We start from the raw sequence: 27,122 nt of genomic DNA, 5'->3' as shown, positions 1-27,122 counted from the left end.
CAGATACTGTTATAATCTTAATATGAACAATGATGTAAAACAAGATCAAGGGCAAAATGGTAAGTAAAGGCCATATTTTTGAAATAGCAGTCCCATATTGTCCTGGTTTGAGCTAAACAGAAGCAATTCTGTTCAGTTATTTTACTTTCCAGCTCAGTCTCTTCTTAAGAGGCTGCACTTTCTGAAATTAACAGCACGTTTTTGCAGACGGTGTCTGCTACTAGAAGTGATAAAGCCTGATGTTTATAGATACTGCATGGGACTGGTAAGAAAGGCTCTTGCTTATATCAGCTCCTATAGTGACCAAGGTCACTGCTAAATCTTGTGTAACACATTCGGGCTGTCATACAGTGAAAGGATCACAGGAAAGTAAAAGGTGGAACTTCCAGTGAGGAAGGTACAGGACAGGTGCCCAACAAAAGTATTCCATTCCATATATATCATAAATGAGTATAAATCTGAGGGATCACAGGTGTTAAGCCCTCTTGCTCTAATGGTTCTAATCTCAATCCTGAGTTCCTGAATCCAGCTCCTGCGTCCAGTTCCTCCCTCCTGCTGAGATTAGGACTTCCCCAGTGCCACCTGCTCTGCAGCACCAGTGGTGATTGGCATCAGGAAATGGGGGAGTTGGGTTCAATATTGGTTTTGTATATATTTCATTATTTCCTTATAAGTACTATTACTGTTTCTTAAAGTTGTGTTAGTTTTCTTTTCCAATTCGTAAGTCTCTCTGCCTTATTCCCCTTCCTTTCCCATATGGGGAGAGAGAGTGGTTAGAGAGCAGCTGTCAGCATTTAGTGGCCAGCCCAGCCCTAACAGACATGCATGTGGCTACACGGTAACTGCGATCGGTCTTGTCTAATTGGCCTTTTTTGGAGAACCTAGTGGAGGTCTTTTATACGTACTTGTTTCAGAAAGGTTCATGTCCTCATTTTACTGGATGAAAGGAAATATGTCCCCTATGCTAGGCATTATTCCTGTGTCTTATATACCTTTTGATCTTATTTCCCCAAAAGTAATGGTTTCTGACTCCAAGAACAAAACGCAAAATGCTTGGCACTAGAAGTGTACTGCTGTTCAGTGTTGAGAATAAGGAAAATAAAGGTGTACTGTTTCCTCTGGAACTTTGAAAAATTAACTTGATTATTCTTTCAGCATAGAATTCATAGAATTCTAAACCTAAAATTCATGTTAACTGTGTAATGTTTCAAAAGGGCCGAAACAGAAGGTATCATTGCTTGTCACATTCAGCAAGGAAATAAAGACTTCTCTTTATGTCCTGTGCATTCGTACCAAACCTGAGAGCAAAAATTATTCCTAAATATTCTCACAAATCATATCTGAGAATGCCAAATTCATGACTTTATGAATATAAGGTAAAGTTAAATGTTTCCAAAAGTACAGAAAGTAACTCAACATACTATATTAAGCAAAGATAGTATCAAAATCAAAAGCATTTTTCCATGGCTTTACTGAGAGTCTCTTAAATTCAGTGAGATATTTTTTTTTCCATCATTGACAGCCCATTGTGGATCAAGCTCTTAACGTATCAACATATACTGTACTTACCCATGTAGCTTTCCATACACAAATATCCTCTGAACACAACAGAACTGAAGAGCGTATGGCAGAAGAGGGAGACGCAGCACTCATTGCCTAAAATTATCACAATCATCTGCCTTTTTATATCGTTCATTGGGCATACAGTAAATCTTACCTTATCATGTTCATCAGAAATAGCAATGCCTGGAAACAAAACAGATTAAAAAAAAGTAATAATAATTCAGAAACATTTTTTCTACAAATGTGCTTTACTATAGTAAGTAAAAGTAAGGTTTAATCTGAAAAGTTTGTGGATTGTTCTCTTCACACTGTTGCACCACACAATGTATAATACTTTTTTCCATTACTGAAATTGCCTGGAAACCACACTCTTAACTTTCCTCAGCTGCAGTAGTATCAAACTGAATTTTCAAAAAACTATGAAAATTAAAACAGCAGTTGTGCCACCAAAGTGACAGCAAGCTTAAGTATACCCTACCTGCTTTCTAAAATTAAACTAGCAACATAACATTTACCTATGGACACATTATTATGCAAATCTCACCCTGACCAGCATGCATAACATCATGCTGCAATTACAAGGCAACATGGACATGACTCTTATTCTCCATGGTTCAGTGCGGAAATGATTCTATGAAAACAGATGGAATTTAAAGAGAAGAAAATCTCAAAGTAAAATTTCACAGTAGAATGCGAAACAGTTTTGGTAAATCCTCTGTACAAGAGCTTGTTTATTTGCTCTTGTCCTTTCTGCTGATGCCTGCCTGAGGCTTTCCTAAGCTTGTTTCTGACACATCATCTAATGTTTTTAATTATGAGTATTCTGTAGCACAGTAAAAATGTACAGCTGGTTTCAGAATTTTTAACACATCTACTTGCCTCAGCGATATCACATGGGGCAAAGTATTTCCCAGGTTCCTATGAGGAACAGGGTAAGAAACATTTCCAGGTTTGAACATCAATCCAAACACCAAAGACCAGCATCTGCTGGTGGTGAATATAATGTGGAGAAGTATATATGCATGGAAAGAATACACACTTGAAAGTTGTTTTCCAATTCACATCATGATATCAAAACAACTCCTTCCAAGGAACGCAAGGGAGGATACTGCAAAATATGTAGTAAATGCTGAGTGGAGAGTTATTCTTTCTAAAATCACTCTAAAGATTGCAGCAGTATAAGCTCATTTATTTCCATGACATTTTCATTTCTTATTATTTGGTATACTGTAACTACACAAATTCTTTGGATTTTTTAACTGTACTTCTAATCATTAACACTCTGTTATTCTCAGTTTAGATGACTACCATGTACTGATTTTGTTTTAAACAGAGTGAAGTACTAGGACTGCAATTATACATTTAAGATCTCATCAACACATAAGAAAATATGCCAAGTGTTAACAGAATATATTCTAAATATTCTAATATTTTCAATAGTTCTAAAGTAGATCATATTGAAAAATATCCATTTTTTCTAACCCTTCTATCCCTCACAACTAACACATTTTAATAACTTCATACTTTTTTCTAGCCCAGACACCACAATGATGTCTATACAGTATAATCAGCAGGTTGCACCAACCTGAATCATTCAACAGGACGTTATTGTGTTATGAATTACTTCAATTCCCACTGGACATTTACTAGAGAGAAGATAACTGCAATCTTGGAGGTAGTAAAGACATACTTCAAGGTCCTCTTTACTTCAGCTTTGAAAACCTGATTTCCACCAACCATCACATTGGACATATTTTGCATAACCAAGGTCAATTCCTTTTACAATGACAAATGCTCTCTCTAAACAGACAAACTGCCTTTTCTCCACAATTTCCCATAATGTTACGACAGTTTGTGGGGTTTTTTTTTAATATGGGCTTATTTCCTCAGATTGGAGGTTGGTCACCTTTTCTTCCGCTTTCACACATGCTCTGTGAATGAGTCATTCAAACCTGAGACTGGACACAAGAGCAATTTTCTCCTATGCTGACTTACTCTTAAAAAATAGTTATTTTCAAATATGGCAGAAGAAACTAGAAAAGGTAACCCTGTAATTTCCAAGACTCCATTTCAAAAAAATGCCAAATGTTTATTCTCTTCAACTGCTTATGTTGCTAATCAAAGATGAGTACTGAAAGTACCAAATAGCACATGGGAAATGCTGTACATTCAATTACATGTCTCACACAAAAAGCTCTACTAACTTCTCTGTTTTAATTACATATAAGCACATAAAATTGAAAAAATATCCATAAAGGCATGTTTTTTAGTGAAGTTCTTTATAAAAAAATGTCCCATCAGTTCTCCAGAATTTAGTCTGAATTTAGAGAAGACAAAGCTGAGTAATTTAATTGATCAGAATGCCTCAAATTTCTTCTTCATCAAATTGCAAACACCAAAACTAACTGTATTTCTTAGATAAGCATGTCATCTTGGTAATAGCTTGAGTTTTTAAGAGAAATGGTAGAATAAGGTACTCACTGATTTCAAGAAAGGTCTGGCACACTACCAGTAAATGAAACATGACAACCGGACAATGTAATAACAATGGAACTTATTACTACTTATTATACTTTAATTACTATTATCATGCCTACATTAAGCAGATCACCCAGAAGCATATCACACTGTATTAACCATGTACCTTACGGCTTTTTTATACCTAAAATATTAAACCAGTTGTTTGTCATGCCTTTTTTTAAAAAAAAATTAGCATGGATTATTAAAATCATTCTTTATAAGGTTATCTTAGATTTCTGTTCCCAGTCTTCTACCCCTAGAGCAATCTGCCAAAGCACAATAGTAAGAATGGAGAAATAAAGATTATGAAAATCACATCATTATAGCATTTCCTTTGATGAAAAAGCCTCTCCCAAAATGTATCCACACCATGTTCTAATGAAACAAAATCCCTTCAGAGTGTAGAATGATTATCCTCCACAGTAATGAAAAGACTTTCTGCTTAGGACATTCTACTTAATTTCTAGCTTACCAGGAAGTGAACTTCCAAAAAAAAAAAAAAAGAACACTATTAATAATAATTATTGAGTCTTAAAAATGCCTAGCTTTTTCATATGCAGTTGTTAGCAGAAGAGTTTTATTTGTTGCTGCTCTCCTGCAACAAATACAATTAATTCAGGTACCTAACGCCTTTCCACTCACTGAAGTGGAAATCTAAATCTCTTTGAAGAGTGATTTTTAGATTTTGATGCTCTTGATTCAACAGCATAAAATTAATTTGCAAAACAGTAAGCAGGACACAAGTTCAGGTCTTTTTGAAATGGCACATCATAAAATCCCTGCTTGCTCTATTACTCCTGATCATCTTTACAGTAGCTTAAAAACTTGCAATATCTTCATATGCTATACACATCTGAAACTGTAGAAAAAGTGTTCTAATAAGAATTAGAGTTCTGAAACTTCAGAATCCTGCTTTCATTTGTGGCCTTTAAATTATTTTTGGAAGAGGTAAGGCAAAATAAAAATTAGTTGAGATTTTTTTAACACTTACATTTTTCTAAATGCATAACATACATTGTTGTATGTGTACATAGTGCAACGTGTACCTACTCATAAGAAAATACAATACTACTTTAATATATGCCAGACTACCATTATTCAGCTCAACGGGAACAAATAGCTTATGCATTTTCCTAAACATCCAGAAGATGGCCACAGAGCTCCCAACAGCCAGTTTTCCTACACGTCAAACAAAGCCTTATGGATTTGACATACAGAGCCTTAGACACACTAAGACATCCCCAATGCAACTCCAACTAATTTGGCAAAAAACATTCTCAGGATCAGTTGGTCTAGGCCAGGGAACTTGTAGATGGCTGGACTGTCAATCCCAAAGTGCATCACAGGTCCCGTAACAAACTCCAGGACAGAAAGAGCATTATTATTCTACTGTTACTAATACACCAGCTTTGAGCATGAACACAGGAATATCATATCATGCATCAACTATCCGGCAGCTAATTCTCCCAATGCATTCTCCTGTCCACTAAAAATCAGGGGAAGCATATGTTGTCATCTCATATGTATCTGCATTTCCCACAGCAAAACCTTGTGCTATACTGAAGCTGGAAATTCTAGGCCCTGTGCCCATTTGCACCATGTATTAAAACACAAGGCAAATTGAAATTATTTATTTCACACCATCTTTGGATTATAAAGTTCATAAAATTGTTGCCCTGGTTGCACCAAAGCATTTTCCCCAGAAAATATGTACACAAGAACCCAACTAGCTCAGTCATTTCTGTACAGGAACTTTGTAATAGATTTACCTCTGACTGTCATAATAGACAGTCTTATACTATTGCCTTTACTTTCATTGAGTCATTTTACAACTTCTAAAGTTAGACGTATTTCCTCCAGCAGTAACTCAGAGTTTTTCTGTGAAGGCATATTGAACTGAAACCTCAGAATTCTTGTCAATGAGGGGCATATATCCCTATATTATTAAAAAAACTATGTATCCAGTTACTGAATTAGGATAATATTCCTCCTAACATCTAGCCATATATAAGAACATAGGAAACAATGTTATCTAAGAGGCACCACATATTAGCATATCAGCATGCTATAGATCAGTATAGTGACTATCTAAGAAATATGGATTTAATCTCTCCTCACCATGATGGATTTAGAAAAATAATTCTTAATCTCCTGCAAAAGAATTCATGCTTTAGACTTGAAGCATTTCTGTATCCAAATTTCTGAGTGGCTCCAATAGAGAATACTGTCTTCAAGATTAGGCTTGGTGAGTAAAGAACTAGGCTGAGAGAAATAAATGCAAAGTACCTACCAAATGTTATGTCCCTGAAAACCTTTTAGGCAAAGGTATCTCAGAAGACAATAAACAACACTTCAGAATCTTTCAGAACTCTTAGATTTTAGCGAAAGATGTAGACTGCAGCAGGCGGGCTAAGGTGGGTAAACCACAACGACCAGTAGCCAAAGATAGAGTCATAGCCCACCCCTTCTACTACCTTCTGAATGCCAACTTCCTTGAAGAAGTAGAAAGTACCATAACTGAGATGACAGTCATACAAAACATTAGAGAAACTTTTAGCAAGCCAAACACTGTGCCATTCCACAGAATGGCAAATACCTCCACAAGGGTAACTGAAAATTTAAAATCATTAGGAAAAATATGCTTATAACTGATATAATAGTGATCTCCTAGCCATATGAGCCCGCTTTATAATTGAATAGTAGTAATTACGTCCACAGTCTTCCTGTTTCAATCTCAGAAAATATAATTATGCTCTATTATTACTCATATATCACACTAAAAGAAAATGGATTTTATGAGCAAAGGCAGTATCGGATAACAGCTGCACTACTGAGATAAAATTATCTTCCTTAAAGGTTTGAATGAGCTTATCTAGAAATGTCGATCTCAAAATAAATCACAAACATTGATCTCACACAAGAATAACACAATTTTAAAGTTTGGTCTTAACAGAAGAAAGGAAAAATCCTTTACAGAACACAGATGACTAGATTTGTGGTTCAATTAGCAAAACACATTTAGGGCTAGATGCTCAGCTGATCATGGTTAAGTTATTTTTATAGACTAAAGTCCATTTCAGATCAACAACTGATAGAAGACCAAAAAAAAACCACTGAATTATTATGTCTTAAAACAATGGCCCTCATGAGGTGATTGATAAAAGTCTAGTTACATGTGACATAGGCTTGCATTCGTCATCATCAGAAATGCCTGGTTTCAATGAGAAAATTAAGAGGTCTCTGAGAAATGTTAGTGGCATTCCATTTAAGTACAGCTTCTGTAACCACAATGTAAATAATAACAGTTTCCTATAGTGTAGAAGCTTCTAAATGAAACCCCATTCTAATGTGTCTCAGAGACTGCTAAACACATTGAAGTAGTTCATGATATATCTATCAAACTTCTCACATCCCACATACTCACAGGTTCATCCATAAAACCAGGAGCATGATTTCAGTGGTTTGTTAACATATTCTGATCTTTTTATGAACTAGCTCTACTCATGCTGTTATAAGAGTTTTACTCTTGTTGTTTATATTCTTCCCTTCGAAAGATAAACAGAATATAGGATTTCATGTTTCACTGTGTTATTTTTTTTTCTTAAAGGGGTAAGATTACACCTTTCTTTCTTAAGCTATGCATAAACAACATCGACTCATTCTAACATCATGAGAAGATTCTTTATGAGATATTTTAGAGAGACTCAAAGGTCTTTCATTCTTGGAGATATTCAAGAACCATGGACACAGTCCTGGACAACCGGCTCTAGGTGGCCCTGCTCAAGCAGGGAAATTGGACCATATGACCTCCTAAGGTCCCTTCCAACCTCAAGCTTTCTGTGATTCTATGATTCTTTATGTTTTTCAGCAATATTTCCTAATAGACTGCAGATGGCTTTCTTGTTTACTTATTATTTATTTATTGATTTCTCCCCTTTCAAATTAACTAACAAAAGAATACTTCTTCCTATTGGTTACAGCTAGATACCATTATGTCTGAGATTCCCTCCAACTGACTGGCTTACATTGGTTACCAAATAGCTTTGGTTAATGTTAACTTACTATCATTTTCTGACCTTGAAATGTCCATTGAATTCAAAGTGTTACAAATTTGTTCCTTCCCCTTTGATTTGTAGTATATACCTGACCTTAACAAAGACTCAAACACTACTAACAAAATATTCTCTCTGTTGAAAGCTATGTGTAATTATGAAAGAGTACCCATCTCACAGCAGAACACATTAAGTGTCATCAAATGCTGTTACCATGTGTAAATTGAAACATTCAATGCGCATGCATTTTCAATATGCACTCTAATCCCTAACTGTTCATATTACAGATGGAAAGTTGTTCACAAAGCAGGCAGACCTCACAACTACTTTGCAGCACACTCTGGCTGATTTAGTCCTCATTTTTGCCACTCAAAACACTAATAACCCAATGTTTTTCATCTTGTTATGTATTTTTCCATCCTCAGAAGATGGGAGGTGAGCAATATCCCTAGCTATACAGGAGATTTTAACTCTCTTTATAATACAGGAGATTTTAGTTCTCTTTAAAAAGGCAAACAGGCCAGACAGGGAAATGCATATATTTGAAACGGCATGGTACTTTTCTTACTTATGATCAGCTGAGAAAGAAGGATAAGAGTCAAAGAAAATGAAACATACACAATGGAAACTGAGTATATTCCTGTATTTTGCTTCACAACCCAGAAAGTCCCCTGCATAGTTGACTTGATAGTTCAAAATCCAGTTCAGTGACACACATCGGATTCGAGAATCAAAGGAAACCCAGGTTTTCCACATGGGTAAGTCTCTGGAAAATGGTATACTTAAATCATCAATCTCCAATGTACTTAGACTGTAATTATGGCAACACTCTTCTCCAGTCTCTCAAAACTCCTAAGATGCTTTCAACATCGAGTGTGAAGTAACATTTGTTTTTTCAGATCCACTGCAGTACAGAATTAGTCACATTAGTCTTGAAGGAGCTTGGGAGGAGGGTTACAAATACAGGGAAATTCAGTCTTACCCACTAGGTGGACTGAACATAGGAGAGATCAGACATCCAAAGCTTTCAGGCAGTTCTTTCAAAGCACATAACTAGACTACACAGTGAATGAAGCAGTAGAAACTAGAGTTAATTCACAGGCTACATCAGCTGCATAGCAAGCAAGGAAGTCCTGGAAACTCACTACAAGATCCAAAGCTTATCTTTACAAATGGAAATGAATTCTAGGATTTGATGGAAAATTCATTTAACTTTAAATATCTGGTTTTATATAGCACTCTTCCCTGTTAAAATACTGCAGAATGAAAGAGTGCTGTAAAAAGCCACTGACAGTATGTCATGATCATTTGCATACTCAACAATTTGTCGAGTCTGGTGCCTGTCCCATACTGCTTTGAAACAAGTTTAGTATTAGAATCATAGAATGGCCTAGGTTGGAAGGGACCTTAGAGATCATTTAATCCAATCTCCCTGTCATGGACAGGGACGCCACCTCTCGACTAGACCAGGCAACATATGGGGACCGAGCGGGCATTGAACCCACAACCTCGGTGTTGTCACTGTTGTCAGCACTGCGCTCAACCCACTGAGTTAACTGGTCCCCTATAAGAGGCAGCATTAGACTCCTTGACTTTTCCAGAAGAACTTGTTGAATCAAAGGAACTGACTAGTCTGCAAAAAACAAGGATGAACACTGGAGAAGGTAGCTACAGGACCTTGTCATTGCTTGTTTGGGATATCACAGAATGAGTTTCACATATTTTATGTCTTTAAAGTTCTAGACGTGTCTAGTCATTGAAATTCTCTAAGGTATTTTCTGTTGGCAATCTGTATTCTAGCTCTGGGAGAACAATAAAACCACATTTATTTTCAAAACTATACCTTTTTTCTCAAACTTTTCACATTTTTCATTTTGAAGTTTTATATCATCCTAATATGTAAGAAATCACAGCACAGAACAGACCTATCCCTTGAAATGATCTGAAATCAGTATAAAAAAATAGAAACAAGGATACATAGCTTCAAATTAATCTGATGCAAGTTTTTAAATGATACAACCAAAAAACCTGAAGTGCCGAATGAGTAACAACTATCAAAATAATAAAAAGGCCATGGGAAAAGATATTATAAATACACTAGGAAAGGACAAAGTAAAATACAGAGCTATTACATCTGAGAGAAAGAAAGCAAATAACGGATGATACAAAGAAATTCCAATGTTCTATATTTTCACTTCTTCAGTCTTTACAAAAAAAATCATTGTGGCCAGATGCTTATTGCTATTGATCTGAAGAGAAAAAACTGCAAATCAGATAGCTGAAAGCTACTCTAATGACTAGAAACACTCAAGTTGTCAGAATCTTTTGAAATTCACTCTAGAGCACTTAACTAACTAGCTGAAGAAGCTTCTAATCCCTTATCAACTGTCTGGAATGGAGAGGACAGAAAAGAATAAATACAGTATCTTTCTTCAGAAAAGAAAAAAAGGAAAGTATCAGGTACTACTAACCAGCAAGACAGCAGCAAGAAAATTGGACAAAATTGTTAAATGAACAATTTACCAATACCTAATGGATAGAAAAGGTGACAAGAACCAACTGACATGAATTTATCAAGAATGAATTGCATCAGATCAGTCTCACTGCTTTCTCAACTGGGAAACTTGCCTAGTGAACAAGAGGAGGTAGATGTAAAATATTTCAGCTATAGTAAGACTCTGTTTACTGTCCTAGATGATACTCCAGTAAAACCTAATTAGAGAATCACATTCTAGGTGAAATCACTGCAAGGTAGATAAACATCTGGTGGGAAAAAAATGCACTTACTGAGTAGCTTTCAAGGGTTGGTTATCAGATCTGAAATGGAATCATGAAGAGGTCTGACAATATTTCCGTTAATGATCTGGATGAAGAAATAGAGAGCACATTCATGAAAGTGAACTTAGTATCAGTCTGCCAGTGATTTAAAGCACTCTAGGGGATCTAGACGATAGGATAAAAATTCCATATTATCTTGATAAATCATGAGAAAACATCAAGTACTAGCAAGTAGCAGTGAAGAATGTTTCATTTGGGAAATAACTCTGTGAAAATCTGACTCACTGACCAGGTACATTCAGCTTCAGTCCAAGTGTAGCACCCAGAAGAGCTGCAGTGGTTTGCACTCCAGTTAGAAAACTCTGTGGCAAAGAGGTACAGAATACTTAAAACTGTATTTTAGGTATAAGAAGCCAGAGCTCAGTGCAACCTACACAATATTCACAAGGAATGACAAAGATGTAGGATTGAAGAGTGGATTTACTCTTTTGCTATTGATCTCTCCTCTCTGATTGGTTTATATCTCTAGAGAGTGAATAAATAACCCTTTCTGAAACTGAAAAAAAAACCTGTTTCGGTATCTACGTTATGCTTGGTTACAAGTCTCTAAAGGGGAAAGGCTTGAAAATGACACTTGCACCCATCACAGTAACACAGTCAGGTAGTAGTGGGGCTGCAAATCAGAGATCCTAACTGGAGGTGGTTTAGCTCTTTAGAGGCACATAGACCAATTTACTAGAAAAGTATCCAAAAAGATCCCTGTACCTACTTTACTGTATTTTATATACATATATATGTATACACACATACACACACATATATATATGAAAATTGCTCAGAATATAAATGTTGTGATCAACCTAAAATATTTGAATCAGAATTTGGGCACACTAGTTTTGGGTACTTGACACAATTCAGAAAAATCTCAACATTCTCCACAAAACACATCTCCCATTCTTCATTCAGCTCTGTTTCTGACCTTAACAGCTGCAATTTCTCCAGTGAATCAAGAAGTGCCATGAATAAAATCTAATGAGAAAGACAACATTTCTCACTCAGATGTCTCCCAGACCACACCATAATTAGATATCATGTACCATGATAAACAGTACTTTTCATACTTTGATAATTGTTAGTAGTGTTTGCTCTCACCAATGTGATTCAGAACTCTATTATACAGGAAAAAAAAAAAAAAGACAAGCTATTCTTCACGTCCAATAATTCTCAAAACTACTCTTTACATGCATGAGTATGCTATTTTAAAATACTGAACCTGTTTTACTATGTTTTTTAAGGGATAATACTTGAGGTTTGTTGTTTTTGAGTTTGGTGTTATTTTGAGTATTTGAGATGCTTTAAAATACTGATCTGAATTGCTTCTAAAAAATGGAAGGAATTAAAATGGAAGGAACTAACTGGGGATCAAGGATATAAAATATTTAATTGATTTTCAATGACAGGTTTAATCTTCATCAGCAAGGTTAAGGTTTCACAAAGGTTAATCCAATCTAACTGCTACCACTCAAAGGAGCACTCTCACTGCTGCATATTCCCATCATTTTCCTTAAACCAGGATCTTGTGTTGATCTCTTTACGAGCTAATTCAGCTCACTCATCTGGCAGAAAACTGATGTAACAAAAAGTGCAGGGAAAGTAGTTTCAGTCAGCAGGAGAGCTGCTAAATTATCTCAGACATTCCGTAAACCTCATCAACAGTAACATAACTGCTGATGTGAATGAACTTGGTCTTCATTGAATAGAAGACCACCTTCTTGATATATACTCTAAATTACAATTCAGTCTGCATGGTTACATTAAAAAACTAAAATCAATCAACTTACTGCGAGACAGATTCTCAAGGGCTTTTCCAAGTTTTTTGCTCTCTTGAAGAATATGATTTAGTTCATCAAAATCATGGTTGTCCGGTTTTGTCCTCCAATCCCATTTAGGATGCTCTATTGACCTTGGCACTAAATATACACAGATATATAGATGAAGTTTAGATTTAGTAGTTCAGACTCCTGTGGTAGAAGAAAAGCTGCACAATGAGTTTATAAGCTCAAGTTTGTTGAGTGGAAAGTACTTAACTATCCTCCTAATTTAACAGCTGGAAATATTTTCTTCGGTCAGTGTGAAGTAAAAATGAAAACATCTATGAACAGCTCCACACTTGGGATGATTCTTGTGACCAAACTGATTGGTAAACAGGAATAATTAATATTAACAACTAAAAATAATGAAAATACAGTAATGGAAAAATGTCATAAAAACACTGCATAGGAAGGTATTTAATTTACATTCAATTAATAGACTTGTGTGTTCCACGGGCCGATGAGGAATAATGGCAAAATAAAAATGAGTAACTGGTAGTTTTCACTTTGTTAGTCATTTCATCAGAAAATAAAAAGTAAATAATTTAGATACAGTTTTTAAACCAACATGCATACACATTTTAAAAAAATGATCATAAAGTGTAGATAACATTACATATAAAAACAGTGAAACAATGTGTGTCCCTGTTGTTCATAATGTACAGCCTATAATCTTTATTCTGATACTCACACAAATCTGATCTTAGGGAAGCACAGTCTCCTACCCATTATCTATTATCGAAACCTTTGATTTAATTTTGACCTAACAATTTCTCAACAGTCGAGCTAACTTTACCTACAATGGCAGGGAAGAAAAGGCGTTTCTGAAATACGTAGGACTCGCAGAGAACAGAGCTGCATTGACCAAGGTGAACATTTTATACGATTTGTGGAAATGAAAATAGAAAAGCTGTTGTCTCTGGAACTGCAGTTTAATACGTTCTTTTTTCCAGTGCTGTGAATTAAGTGATTTACTGCCTTAAATACCAAATGTAGTTTTTGGGCTGTCTCCAAACAAAGTACTACCATGCCAAGAACTGCACATGCTGGTGTGAAGATGATGATGCCTAGGATCCACATTACCAACAGTAAGGACCAGTTGCACTTATCAATGGTTGCTAACCACTCACTTTAAAACTTCAAAAGTAAAGCCTGCATGTCCAACTCATCCTGGTCAGCTTTGAAATTTTATTTACTAGTTTGACAGCTGTCAACGAATTCATGCTTACAAACTTCTTTTTTATTACATGATAAGGAGGAAACTTGCAGACTTCAAAAAATTGTACAAAAAAAAGTGATATCTGAAATACTAAATGATCATAAGAGTGCTTTTATGACTGTGCTCAGATTTGAGTTCACAGAATCACAGAATGTTAGGGGTTGGAAGGGACCTCAAAAGATCATCTAGTCCAGGCCCCCTGCCAGAGCAGGATCACCTACAGTAGATCGCACAAGTACTCATCTAGGTTGGTTTTGAATGTCTCCAAAGAAGACTCCACAAGCTCCCTGGGCAGCCAGTTCCAGTGCTCTGTCACCCTCACAGTGAAAAAGTTTTTTCTAATATTTTTGTGGAACCTCCTATGTTCCAGCTTGTATCCATCGCCCCTTGTCCTGTCATTGGACATCACTGAGAAGAGCCTGGCACCGGCCTCCTGACATTCCTCCTTGACATATTTACGAACGTTTATGACATCACCCCTCAGCCTCCTCTTCCCCAAACTAAAGTACAAAATGTGTTAAATGACCGTTGTTATTGAAATTTGTGTTATTGCTGGCTGCCTTCTGTGTGAATATAGAATCTGTTCCACTTTGGATCAACTCCACAAGAAAGAACTGAAGTCAGTAGCCATCTTTTCCAGAAATGAGGCAATGATATGTTTAAGTCCTTCTGTCACAAAGAACGTAATTCCATCTCCTGTAGATATAAACCAAGTCACCTTCAAACAGATTTTAATGTATTAGGGTATGACTAGCCTGTACTTAGATGGACAGCTTAGAGTTTTTGTTGATACTTTTAAATGACAATCATTTAATTCATAACTCCCTGGTTTAGGAACCACTATGTTAAGTTATCTAAATTTTTGTGTGACCAAAAATTGCCTCCATTCATAGATCCGAGCACAATTAACTTAAATAGCATAACTTCAGTATTTCTTATCTTTTCTGTTATTTACAGAAAATCAAATGTTCTGTCTAGTAGGTTTTCTAAATTTTTACTAAGTGTAAATATAAATATTTAGTGAACTAGAAATGAAATTGTATAATGAGGTCTTTTTTTGCTCGCCTTTGTTTCATACTGAGATCACATACTCCTTTACTGCTGTTTTTTATCGATCATCTCATTATCTCCCTAGTGTACTAACACTGTATTCTACAGCATCACTCACTTCAGTCTACTAGCAGTTTGACAGACTTTTCTTTCCATGTTTATACTGAAATCACCACATTACAGTACCACCAGAATAGAAACAGACAATAACTTCATAGAGTAAAACTATGTGCAAAGATGACCAAACCTTCTTAGAGCTTCCAGGTTCCAGAAAATTTCAAAATGTTGGAATTTGATATCACATCAATTTGAAACAAACTACATTTTTCAAAATACCAAAGGAGAGAATTTTTGAGAAATCGTACAATTTGGAAATAAAATTTGTCATAGGACACCAGCTGAATGAAACAAAAGTTCTACTCAACAGCTGTGGAGCTTCCAGGATCAGCAACTGCCAAACATATGGATCAACCTGCATCAGGAAAATGAGAGTATCAAGACTCTACCCTTGGAAAGCAGGGAAACTGGCTCAAGTGACAATGGTCAGGTCCCTAGTTTCAGATGAACATTCCACAAAGAGAGGGAGCTTGCACTGCATTTCACTAGATGGAAAACCTGTCAACAAAATAGTGGAAATTTGCTCTGCATGTTGGGATGCTACAGTTTGTGCTTCAGTGAACCATTTTGTACTTCACTGAAAGCTATGCTGTCACAGAATGTTTCTAAGTTTCAATAGAATTTGTTTCAACAATGAGTTTGGATCATTTTGTTGAAGCAAAACTGAAGGGGAAGTTAAGAAGAATTAGAACTGACCAAAATTCCCATTGCTTCTATAGAAGACATAGTTTTTACTTACCTACTCTTACAACTAAGGAATGGATACTAAAACTAAGATGTACTTCATTACATCATGTAGCACACATCTGTGTCCTTACAAGATTCATTTTCTGCTAGCTTATATGTGTTTTTAAAATATAAACTTGTGTCTTCCCAACTATTGGATCATTTTCAGATGGCTTTGTGTGAAGTATGCAGAACTGAATAAAGACCATATGACCCTTTCTTGAGATCTTTTGAAATATATGATCTTCTTCTGCATGTATGAAGTCCATCATAACTCATTTCCAAGCATACGTCACTATGTGCTTAGTAAAATCCTTTCATAATATTCTCATCTTCCTCTATTACCCTCACTCATTCCTCAAAATCATCATATCAGTAATTTTAAATCCCTCATTGCATTATCTGCCTCAACCACATCTTTGTCATTTGCAAGATTTAACACTTTCTTCTGTACTTATTTGCCTAAAATTCAGATTTCTTACATCTACATCATAGCATTTGTAGAGAAATATTCAGTTTTCCCTTTATGGAGCTGAGATTTCCCTGTCTCACCTTAGAAGACTGCAAAGACATGCTTTCCAGAATTTCTTAATTTTCTGGCAGTACACCCCCCCCTCAACAAATGCACATTAGGTTCTTTCATAGGTGTGTTATTAATTCCATCACAAATCAGCAGGCCTTTATCTTCTACTGGATGATGGTACAAGATAAGTTTTATCTATGTATGTGTGTCTTTCTAGGAAATGATAGGTAGACAAAATCAGACAGTTGCTCATTAAAACCTATATTTCATTAATACACTGTAGGATCATCTTACATCTCAAAGAACAAGAACATGTTTGTTATTATCAAGCTTAAAATTACCCATGTATTTAAATCTCACAATAGCATTCAGATAAAAGTTCTTCAATAATAGAGCCAAACTGGTTTACACAGTACTTGGATATTAAAAAGCTAAAAGAGCTATGGCCTACAGTGCTAAGCTGATCAAGAGCAATTAGAAGTACATAACATTGTAATTGTAAATGGGATATAGTGAGAAGGTGAATTGAAGCAGAGTGAAAGGATAATCTGTGATCTGATTTAATACAGAGTGGTGAAGAGATCAACCAACTTTGCCTAAAAGTAACCTGCTGGGAAGCAAGAAGTCCATTTCACAAACTATTCAGAAGCTTCCAGACTTGTTCTTCAAATACAGAACGTGATCATCTAAACATTTCATTAAATATATTTATATACACACAAACACACACACACGAAGCTCAAGCTTCAGGCATCTTCCTTGCCAGACAACAGCAGCAGCTTCTGTTTAATATTGCTTTTGCACACACCAAAAAAAGTGGTCAAATCCCTTAGATACCACAGGTTTTTCTGTGGTTGTTTCAAGTGCGAGTTAAATTGTTACAGGCAGAAGAAAGGACTGGAAGGATCTTTCCAGTAAAAAAGTTGAATGCATACAAAAGAAATAACGTGCAGTCAACATTGGCTCAGCTAATGGAAAAAATATTTCATAATTAAACAAATCAATTCTGCTGATGTCTCCAAAGATTCCTATGAAATGAAAAGTCTCAATTCTGAATGAACTGACAAGTTTGGGATCATTCAAACAAAACAGCTGTAAGACAAAAGCTCTGCAACAGAACATATTGCGGCTGATGGACTCCATTAAATTTTGAGTCCATTTTAGCAGTTTGGGGGGCTTTTTAGGTTGTTGGGTGTAAGGGTTGGTTTGGTTGATTTTTTGTAGCACAAAACTTAGACTAAATCTTTAGGTCTCAGCAGGCCCAAAACATTGAGAGCAGGTTGCTTAGACATTTGGACTCGATCTTAAAGGTTCATTCCAACCCAAATGATTCTATGACTATCCAGTTGAGTTCTGAGTATCTCCCAGGATGGAGATTCCACAGCCTCTCTGGACAACCTGTTCCAGTGTCTGACAACCCTCACAGTGTATTTTTATCACCTCTTGTCCTTTCACTACATACCTCCAAGAAGAATCTGGCTATGTCTTCTCTACAACCCTCCAGTGTAACCGTTGATGGCGACAATGAAATCTTCCCTTAGCTTCCATTCTTTTCAGAATAAATAAATCAATTTCATTCATCTTTTCCTTGTCCATCACATGCTCTATGTCTCTTAACATCTTGGTGGACCTCCTCTGGAATTCTAGCATGACATACTCCAGATGCCATCTCAAAAGTGCAAAGTACATGCTGCTGGCTATATTCTTGCTAACACAACCTAGTATGCAGCTCACCTTCTGTGCTGCACGAGCATAGAGACACAGCTCCTTCATATTCAAGTTCTTGTCCATCAGCATCCCAGGTCTTTTTCTGCTAAGCTACCTTCTAACCATTCAGACTCCAGTTTATACTACTGCTCTGGGTTACTCCATCCAAGATGCAGGATTTACATTTGCTTGTGTTGAACTTTGTGTGTGAGATTTCTCTCTGTCCATTTCTCAATCCTGTTTAAGTCTCTCTCTAAATAGCAGCTCAGCTACCCAGAATACCAGCCACTTCCCACAATCTGGTCTCACCTGCAAACCTAAGAGAACATTCTACCTTACCATCCAGGACATTAAGAAAGAGTTTTAAATGGTATTGGTCTCAGTACCAGCCCCTTAAGCATGTCACTAGTGATAGCCTTTCCAAGTGGACTTTACATTGCCAGTCACAAACCCTTGAATCCAACAGTTGAGCCAACTTCTCAAACATCTTGTTGTCCACTTATCCAGTCCATATCTGATGAGCTGAGTTGAAGGATATCATGGCAGATCAACAAAAGATTTGCTAAAGACATTAAGTATAAGACATTAAGATATTAAGTATCCACTGCTCCTTCTTTGACTACAGGCCTGTTATTTCATCTAATGGGGCAATCAGGTTGATTTGACCAGGTATATATGATCTCATAAATCCACATTTGCTGTTCCAAATCACATTTTCCTCCTTCATGTGGCTGGGAACACATTCCAGGAAAATTTGCTCAGAAAACCTTCCCCGAGAGTGAGGTTAGGCTGATATATCCAGTAGCCCCCAAAGTCTCCTTCCTGCCCTTCCTCAAAATCGATATGAAGTTTGCCTTTTTCTAGCCAACAGGAATCTCCCACAATCATCATGACCTTATATTAATGACAGAATGGCTTTGCAATGACATTAGTCTCCTTTTGCAGCATGCTCAGAATGAATCCCATACAGTGCCATGTATGTCCAATTGCATTAAGCACATCCTAATTCTATCTTCCCCTGTTGTGGGTAAAGCTGCACTACTACAAACTCTGCAGAGGGACTTTGTTAGCTTGAGAGCAAGCCTTAACAGCTGAAGATCATTATTAGATGCTCTTCAGTCCACAAGGACAGATCCATGAGTCCAGTATAAACTATGTATATTGTATAAATTATTTCCTTGCTTGTGACCTGATAGATTAAAGCATCCCTCCTCCTCTTTGCCCCTCTTCTTTCAACCTTTCCTGCAACAAGCATGAAACTTGCAGTAGGTACGCAAATTAAGAGGGTGACATGATGTCACACCCCTAGTTGGGATAAAGACTGAAAACTTGAGATCTTTAGGAGATGGCATGGAAGTTACTTAGAATCATAGAATCATAGAACAGTTCAGGCTGGAAAAGACCCTTGGGATCATCGAGTCCAACCATTAACCCTACACTACAAGTTCACCCCTAAACCATAACACCCAACACCACTTGATCTGTATCACAAAGCCTAAAGTGCAAGCACAGGGAGAGAAGGAAGGAGGAGAATATAGTATGACAGGAACAGCTCACATCACCCTTGGCCACTATTCCTAACAGTGTATCTCCATAAAGTGCTGAATACAGCACACTGTTAGATTAGACTCCTATTATGAGTGACTACGACCACTTCTCTGAATATCTCTGTTTACTCCTGTGAGTTAAAATTCACATGCTTCTTTTGGATCTTTTGATCAAATCTGAGTCGTTGTGGAGAAGAAGCAGAGACATGTGCTCCCTTTCCAGAAAAAATAAACCATAAATCAAATACAGTCCTCATAAAAGCTGTACTATGGGATGCAGCTACCTGTATAGCTATTTTTCACTTGTTACAGTTATTCTCAACCAAAAAGGTTTTGTAACAATAGAAGACTGTTAGTTACCCAAAAGCAGTGTCTCTATTGTATAAATCTATCATCATTTATTTACCCATTGTTCTGCCATATTTTCACCTACTAAGGCCACTGAGAGATTTTTCTTTGACTCCACTAAGTCTAGAACTCCCCATCTTGCTTTTAGAGGAAAGACACCATGCCTTCTATTGCAGTATACTGTATCTCTGCTTTCATCTGGTCCACCTAATCAGACCCCCAAATTATTAAAAACATTTGGCTATAATAAGAATTTTAAAAAGCTACAAGGAAAATAAATGAAACCAAGGAAAGTAAAAATTTATCATTTGATTTTGAAGAACAAATCTTGTATACATACTTATGTGTACCGATACATGTGTATGCAAGTATACTGTAGATATACTTGTGTAAAAAAATCCTTAAAAATAAAGCTTAAAAATCAAAAATCTTCAATAGCCAGTGCACAGGAATCACTACATTTCATTAAGGTTTGCTGCCTCTGTTTTTACTACTTCTGTTTTACAGGTCATTGACAATATTCTCTTCAGTTACTCCATTTCTATTCTGCCTTTTTACTCAGTGTACATTTAGATCCATCCTGCAACTCTTAGAGCAGTACATGTATTCTGCTGACACTTAACACCATATCTTGAACAAACATCATATCTTGAACAGTATCTGTTCATAATTCACAATTTTGCATTGCCTGACCCACTGTTATTAGGACCAATATCAACCGAACAGATTTTACACATGCAAAATGGCAATGCAAACTAAAATATCAAATCATAATCAGCAGCTGAACATAAAATTGTGCATGAGATCCAGATTCTATTTTTTTAATCTATGTAGAATTTTATTCTATCTATAGATGACAACATAGGGTATTAATAAATATTCATAACTCAAGTGAAAGTAAAGTAAGAAACTCTCCTAACATACACCTATCTGTTTCAACTGCTCATAGTTTACTTTCGTTCTGGTCCTAATTCAACAGAAAAACATGCTATGGGTTTGGAAACATGCACAAATTAACAATGTAGTGAAACTTTCTTACATGACTTGGACTCCGGTGAAGGTGGAGAAATGTTGGACACGGCAAGGTCGCTCTTTGACTTTTTAGGCTTTTTTGCATTTACCTGCCAAGGTTTATCATAACTTCTAAAATCTCTCCTTGTTCCTTTATTTTCTGTTAAAAGAATTGAATTAGGTAATTATAACATTTGTAGGGCCATTTTTCAGAGACTTAAAAAACAATAATCCAGAAAAAACAAGACCTACCACTCCAAACCAAAGCCAGTTTTTTCACTCTCTTATTTCTGATCTATGCTAAATTTCCTACATTTTTTTCATTTCTCAAACATTAAAAATTAGAAATTCATTAATGTGCTTTTCATTAAAAACATAACATTTTTTTTTTGTTCTGAAATAGTCCTTAGGGTCCATTTATTCTGCCTATAGTTAAAACTTTATATTTGATATAAAGTTGATTTGTCAGGCAGTTAAAAGTTTGACTATCAGCAACTATTTGAAATCCATTACAGTCTGAAAAAGATCAAATACAAAACCAACATCCTAACAGTTGCTAGTGCCAGTATATCAAAGCTAAAATTCTACATAAGAATCAGAGCAGATATTATTTCAGATTTTCTTTTTATCTACAATCATAAATTATTCACACTGGAGTTCATAAAGTAGTAATAGCATCTTCTCATTCACTGTTAGAATGATGGGTTGTTAAAAAATACTTCAACAGAGGCTAATCTCAGGCACAAATATACCATGAGATGGAAAAGGAAAACAAAGCAGAGAGAAAGGGAAAGCAGAGAGAAAGGGAAAGCAGAGAGGGCAGTAGGGAAATCAAGGCACCTTTATATTCACCCTCTTTCTCACTGAGACTGGGATTATTTCCACCCTGTCACTCTGACCCATCCTCCCAATGCCAGGTACACAGGCTGAGCTTATAGCCAACAACATATATTAAACTCAGTATCTACTGGACAGAAATCATTGTGCATGCTCAAAACCACAAAGTAGTACCTGTTCAGTAGGTACACAGGCATCCAGGAAATCATGGATGAAAAGTGTGGGAAGATTATTTTGGAGACTAGCCCTTTCTGGCATACCAGGACATACCTGATGTTTCACTCTCTGCCCAAAGGGCAGCAGAGCCAGACAAGGTTCTCTGAAGCTGACTGCGGTTCCCCTGTTTGGACTGAAGATGATCAATTAGAAATGGGATTGGCTGGTCAGGTGTCTCTGTTATCAGCTTGGTCATCAACTCCTTTAGAAAATTAAAACAAAACAAAATATTAGTGGGATATCACACCTAAACTAATCTTATGCTTACCAAAAGTAAAGGAGCATTTATAAAGGAAATGTCTTTTTCAACTTTGAAGAAAACAGCTGGAAACAGCCACTCCTCATAGCTTTGCCCTATGAAGTGTTCATATCTGAAATGCTCTTATCCTACACAGTCAACTGCCCACTGGATTTTACATTAAACAATCCAATGCCACTATCTGCTCAAACTTACCCAAAACAATCTTATTACTGTTCCAGCACCTTCTCAGAGCAGCAAGTTGCTCTTTTCTGACTCACATATCCAAGTTTCCACTTGTTGGAAACAAGTGTAGCAAGAAGGTCCGTGCATTTCCGATCTCAGTCAGACACAGAACAATGATCTGGTTCGAGTATCTCCTACACCACGCACTGACACCATCTAACTGCTGTTACACACCCCGGCCTTGTGAGGCACGCTCCGTATTGCTGTTAAGGGTTCTTCCTAGTTTCCTACACTTAAAACACAGATCAGGAATGCAGAAAGAAGCTGTGGCTCTGTGCAGGGCATGTGCCCGGAAAACAAATCAATGACTAATGTGAGAACTGACCCTGAAATCCACATAGTTTCACAGGAAATCTGTGGCTGTCACTGCAAAATGAAAGATCTCCACTAAAGTAAAAAATTACAGGAATATACAACCAAATTAGGACAAATAAAAATTTGCTAAGTTATTAATAATTAAGTTATTTCTTTTCATTATACCCAAGCACAAATCTTACCATAGCTTACACACATCTAAGTCTACCTCTGCTTCATCTAGACTTCATCTAGACTGTCTCTCACCAAGGTAGGAGAAACCCTCTGATATCTTTCATAGAAAGAAAAAATCAGAAATTGGAGTAATTCATATTTTGGTTGCTTGGCAACACTTTAACAGCAACTCTTTCTTTTTTTTCCCTGCCAAAATGCAGAATTAGTGACAAGTGGATAGAAGTAATCTTCTACTTGTAGTTAACACTTTTCTTTCACAGCTATTGTGGTCCATCTGTAATAGGAGATTTGTAATTTAAATAATTTCTCTGAATCGCGGTTTGAAAATGATTTTTCTGCCTTAAATTAATAAAACCAAGATGATCATAACTGAGATACATGCATTAATGCTATTAATTTTTAAAGAAATGGATGGGTGACAATAATACATTACAAAATAAATGCAGCATTATAAAGATATTACAAAAATATGAAAAATTGTAGAATGCCGACATGTCAATGCAAGACAAATGCTGCTTGATTGTTGCCATCACTGACTTGCTTGTCACACGAAGAAATGGTCTTTAATTAACAGAAGCAGATTTATGACACTGATTACAGGATTCTTTACCTTATTGTGAGACACAGCAATAAAACCAAAAAACATAATTGCACAAAGTAAAAAAAAAAAAAAAAGACAGTGTTGAGGTGATGTGAAATTAGCTCCTATTCAAAAGGGTACTTTATTGTCTACTGTTAATATGCTGATAATAAGGCCTGAGAGATAGGGTACTGTGCTGTCCCAGAGCATAATCAGTTCTACTCTATGACAGCAATTAGAAAAGTTAAAAGAACTATAGATACAGACTGCTTTTGTTTATACGGAGTAACAAATGAGTTGTGCCAATCCTGTGCACCTAAAGAAAAAAAAACAAACAACACGTTGCTCGAAGCCTCATAAACGGAAAATAGTATGCAGTTCAAAAAAAACCAAACCCACACTTATTTGTGTAATAAACCTCAAACTGATTTGCCTGAAGCACTTTCAGAGATGCCATTAAAAGTAAATACAACTCCGACTCAACACAAAGGCGACCTAGATTACAAAACCTGCTATTTAAGGAAGACACAGCTCTTTAATATGAATATTCCCTTACAAAAGAGGGAGTGAAGAAGCTCTTAAGGATTTGCTTCTTAGCCCCAGGCAAGGTGTGAAAGCAGTCTCCAACCAACCACAGCTGCGTTCTCGAACTCCGCAGAATTTGCAGAGAACACCTCCATCGCAAACAGCAACAGCAGCGATAATCACTTCAAACTTACTTTCTGTGCAAATCCACATTCCCATGCAGGAGGTTTTACCTCATTCCACATCCTTCTGCCACACACACTGTCAGAGATCGCAGAAGTAGGATCACAACTCCATGACTAATTGCCTTTGTCCTCCTACCAAATTCTGCCACCAGTCCATCAAGAGACCTAACATCATTCACTCAGCACCCAAGTCGTGCTCTTCACGCTCTTGCTTCCTTTGAGAGTCGTGTCATCCCCAGCAAATAGACAATTGCAAGGAAATACGTTACCTGCCTGCATTCGATCGCTTGGCTATGCCTAGGGGTAGATGGGTGGGAGGGGCAAGGGAAACAAACAAAATCAACCAAACCAACAAAAAGCAAAAAACTTCATACAGGCAGTAACTGCACTCAGTGAGCACTCAGCTCATTTTTTTTAAGGCATTACAAATTAGGAATGCCTATTAGGGGTATTTTCATCTTGGCACTATTCCCTAGTAAAACTATCTTAAACTTCAGATGAAACTATCTAAACTTTATTTAATGCTCTCATCTGTTGTTTGGATGACATCTTAATAGACAGCGGGAATAACATACTACATGTTAATATAAATACATTCTTACAAGTTTGGAACGTTTAAAAAAAAATATGACAAAAGTGAGGGTATTGAATAAGAAAAATTAAAGTGTACAACAAGTTACAAAAATAAAATTCCTCTTTGGTTAGCAGCAGTCTGAGCTGACTCACAATGTGCTAAGTAGGCAAGGTTTCACAAGAAAAAGAAAAGGGAAAAGACCAACTAGTCTCAATGAAGCCGCCTCTGCATTAACAGCACAAGATCATTGCAACTGAGATCCATTTCTTGATGAAATATTCAGCAGATAAGTTTCAACTATGCATGAAAATATAAATGCAAGACACGTATCTCTTAAAAATATTAGCTATACTTGTTCCCTCTCTAGCTAAAATTTCTAAGTTTTCTACTTGTTCTCATTTTCACCTAATTCAAGTAAGAAAAGTAAAAATTTATCTACCTATTTTTTATTCTTCTGTGCATGGTATGCCTTATAACAAACACAAAGTCACAGCAGATTTGGTCTCTCCATGCTAATGAACTGCTCAGTATCAATAAACTCCTATATTCTTCCCACTGCTATGTCTTCCTTTCGCTCTATGTCCTTTTGTCTTTTCTATCACTGGGACTCCCCTCAGTTGTGTGACAAGGGAAGAAGCCTGCTCAGTAGCTGTGCACCCACAAGAGACATTGCAGCACAAAAAAGGGGTGAAAGGAATCTTCCATGATTAGTATAGACTAGAGCACAAAACCAATCATTTCTGCTGCTTCCACACTGTATTACCCCAAATTAGGTTCCACCTTGATCAGACTGGTAAAGAATGGGCAGAAATGTGATATAAACTCCAGAAAAACTGGCAGTTAACTCCTCCAAGGACTGGATTTTACCTTACACTGTGCAAACCAAAGTTGAAACCACGCTTTCACATTCACTAGTTTTCTTAAACTATGTAAGATATACTGTTTTAAAAGAAACTTGCAAAATTTAATCTGGGGATGTTTCCAAGAGAGAAATTTATGCACATATTGATAAAGCTGCAAAAAATCTTGAAAAAAAACAGGTCTAAACTAGCGACTTATACATTAACTCTTTATAAAGACAATAACTTGCACTATTGTGCTATCTTGAGGTCCTCTATTAGTTATTCAACGCAGGCTCAAATTTTAATTTAATTGTGACTCTCCATGCATTTAATGCAAATGAAACCGTCTTCACAGTCTATTAATCATAGGCTCAATTACAAGAGAGCTCTAATTAGCTATGTCTAAACATACCTGTCAGGTTAATAAGCTAATTAGGAGACATTCTACCTTGCCCTGTAACTGATAACAATAACTACACAACAATCACAGGATTTGTTCTTAACTATATAGACTTCTACAGCAGAGTGAGCGCAGATTTTGTCTGTATTATGCTCTCATTTCATGGTTTAGATGTTTAAAGCAGGTAGGGTAATTGCCCTCAAAAGACGTCTGTTTGGTCAGAGAAAGCAGAGACTAGGTGCCTTAGATTAAACTACAAGGTTTTGATGGGATGCAGTTCCAAATTAAGATAACTGAACACTGAAGTCTTCACAGTGATGTCAATGGTGATCTTGTCAACGAAGTAGTCAAGGGAGCCTAGAGAGCTCCCAGTTGACTTGCCAGTGTGCATCCACTCGTGATAAGCAGAATTGCTCTCCAGGCTCCACTGACTGTATTGTCTATATATGCATTTACTACATCAGAGTTTGGACACTTAGAAGACAGGCAGACATCTAGATTTACATTTGCTAAACATTTCATATAGGCTGTAAGCAAACAGAGAAGATGCAAAATTGAGTGAAAACTTGTGGAGGGGATGTAAGTTTAATAAAAGTTTTAGTGATTGAGGCATTTTTTTCTTTAGAATTCCTCTCTGAGTTCTCCAGTAATAAAGCAGGGAAATAGATTTCTTAAAAAAATTACAGTGTATTTCAACATTATTCTTAGCAGCTAAAATAAGTCTGCAATTCTTAAATGAGAGCAGAAATGTAAACATCACTGCTTATACCATAAAAGACTATTTACCACTGAAATAAAAGAAAAATAGCGGCATCATTTCAAAAAATATCTAGGCTTTAAATCACCTCATGCAATTAAGAATTAAAAGAAGAAACCTGCATTATAGACTATAATCAAAATGGACTTCCAACATATTTAAAACGTCATGAAATTATCACCCCCTCTCCCTATGAAACAA

At 36.4% G+C, this 27,122-nt stretch overlaps 1 protein-coding gene across 1 annotated transcript in view; it reads right to left on the bottom strand.

The window, feature by feature from the left end:
• LOC104278736 (chromosome unknown open reading frame, human C8orf34) overlaps nt 1-24,318 on the bottom strand; it is a gene marked incomplete at its 3' end in the record, with an annotated part of 127,386 nt that extends 103,068 nt beyond the window's left edge. The window contains exons 1-5 of the mRNA XM_009875810.1: nt 24,271-24,318; nt 22,140-22,287; nt 21,061-21,192; nt 12,755-12,883; nt 1,718-1,746 (exon numbers count right to left, since the gene is read on the bottom strand). Coding sequence (XP_009874112.1) covers nt 1,718-1,746; nt 12,755-12,883; nt 21,061-21,192; nt 22,140-22,287; nt 24,271-24,318 — 486 coding nt within the window. The remainder of the gene's footprint in view (nt 1-1,717; nt 1,747-12,754; nt 12,884-21,060; nt 21,193-22,139; nt 22,288-24,270) is intronic.
• Nucleotides 24,319-27,122: the final 2,804 nt, after the last annotated feature.

The sequence above is a fragment of the Apaloderma vittatum genome, unplaced genomic scaffold, assembly GCF_000703405.1.
Source record: "Apaloderma vittatum isolate BGI_N311 unplaced genomic scaffold, ASM70340v1 scaffold159, whole genome shotgun sequence".
In the NCBI taxonomy this organism is placed as follows: domain Eukaryota; kingdom Metazoa; phylum Chordata; class Aves; order Trogoniformes; family Trogonidae; genus Apaloderma; species Apaloderma vittatum.
The sequence above is the reverse complement of the archived record's forward strand: the minus strand, read 5'-3'. Positions and strand labels throughout refer to the sequence as shown.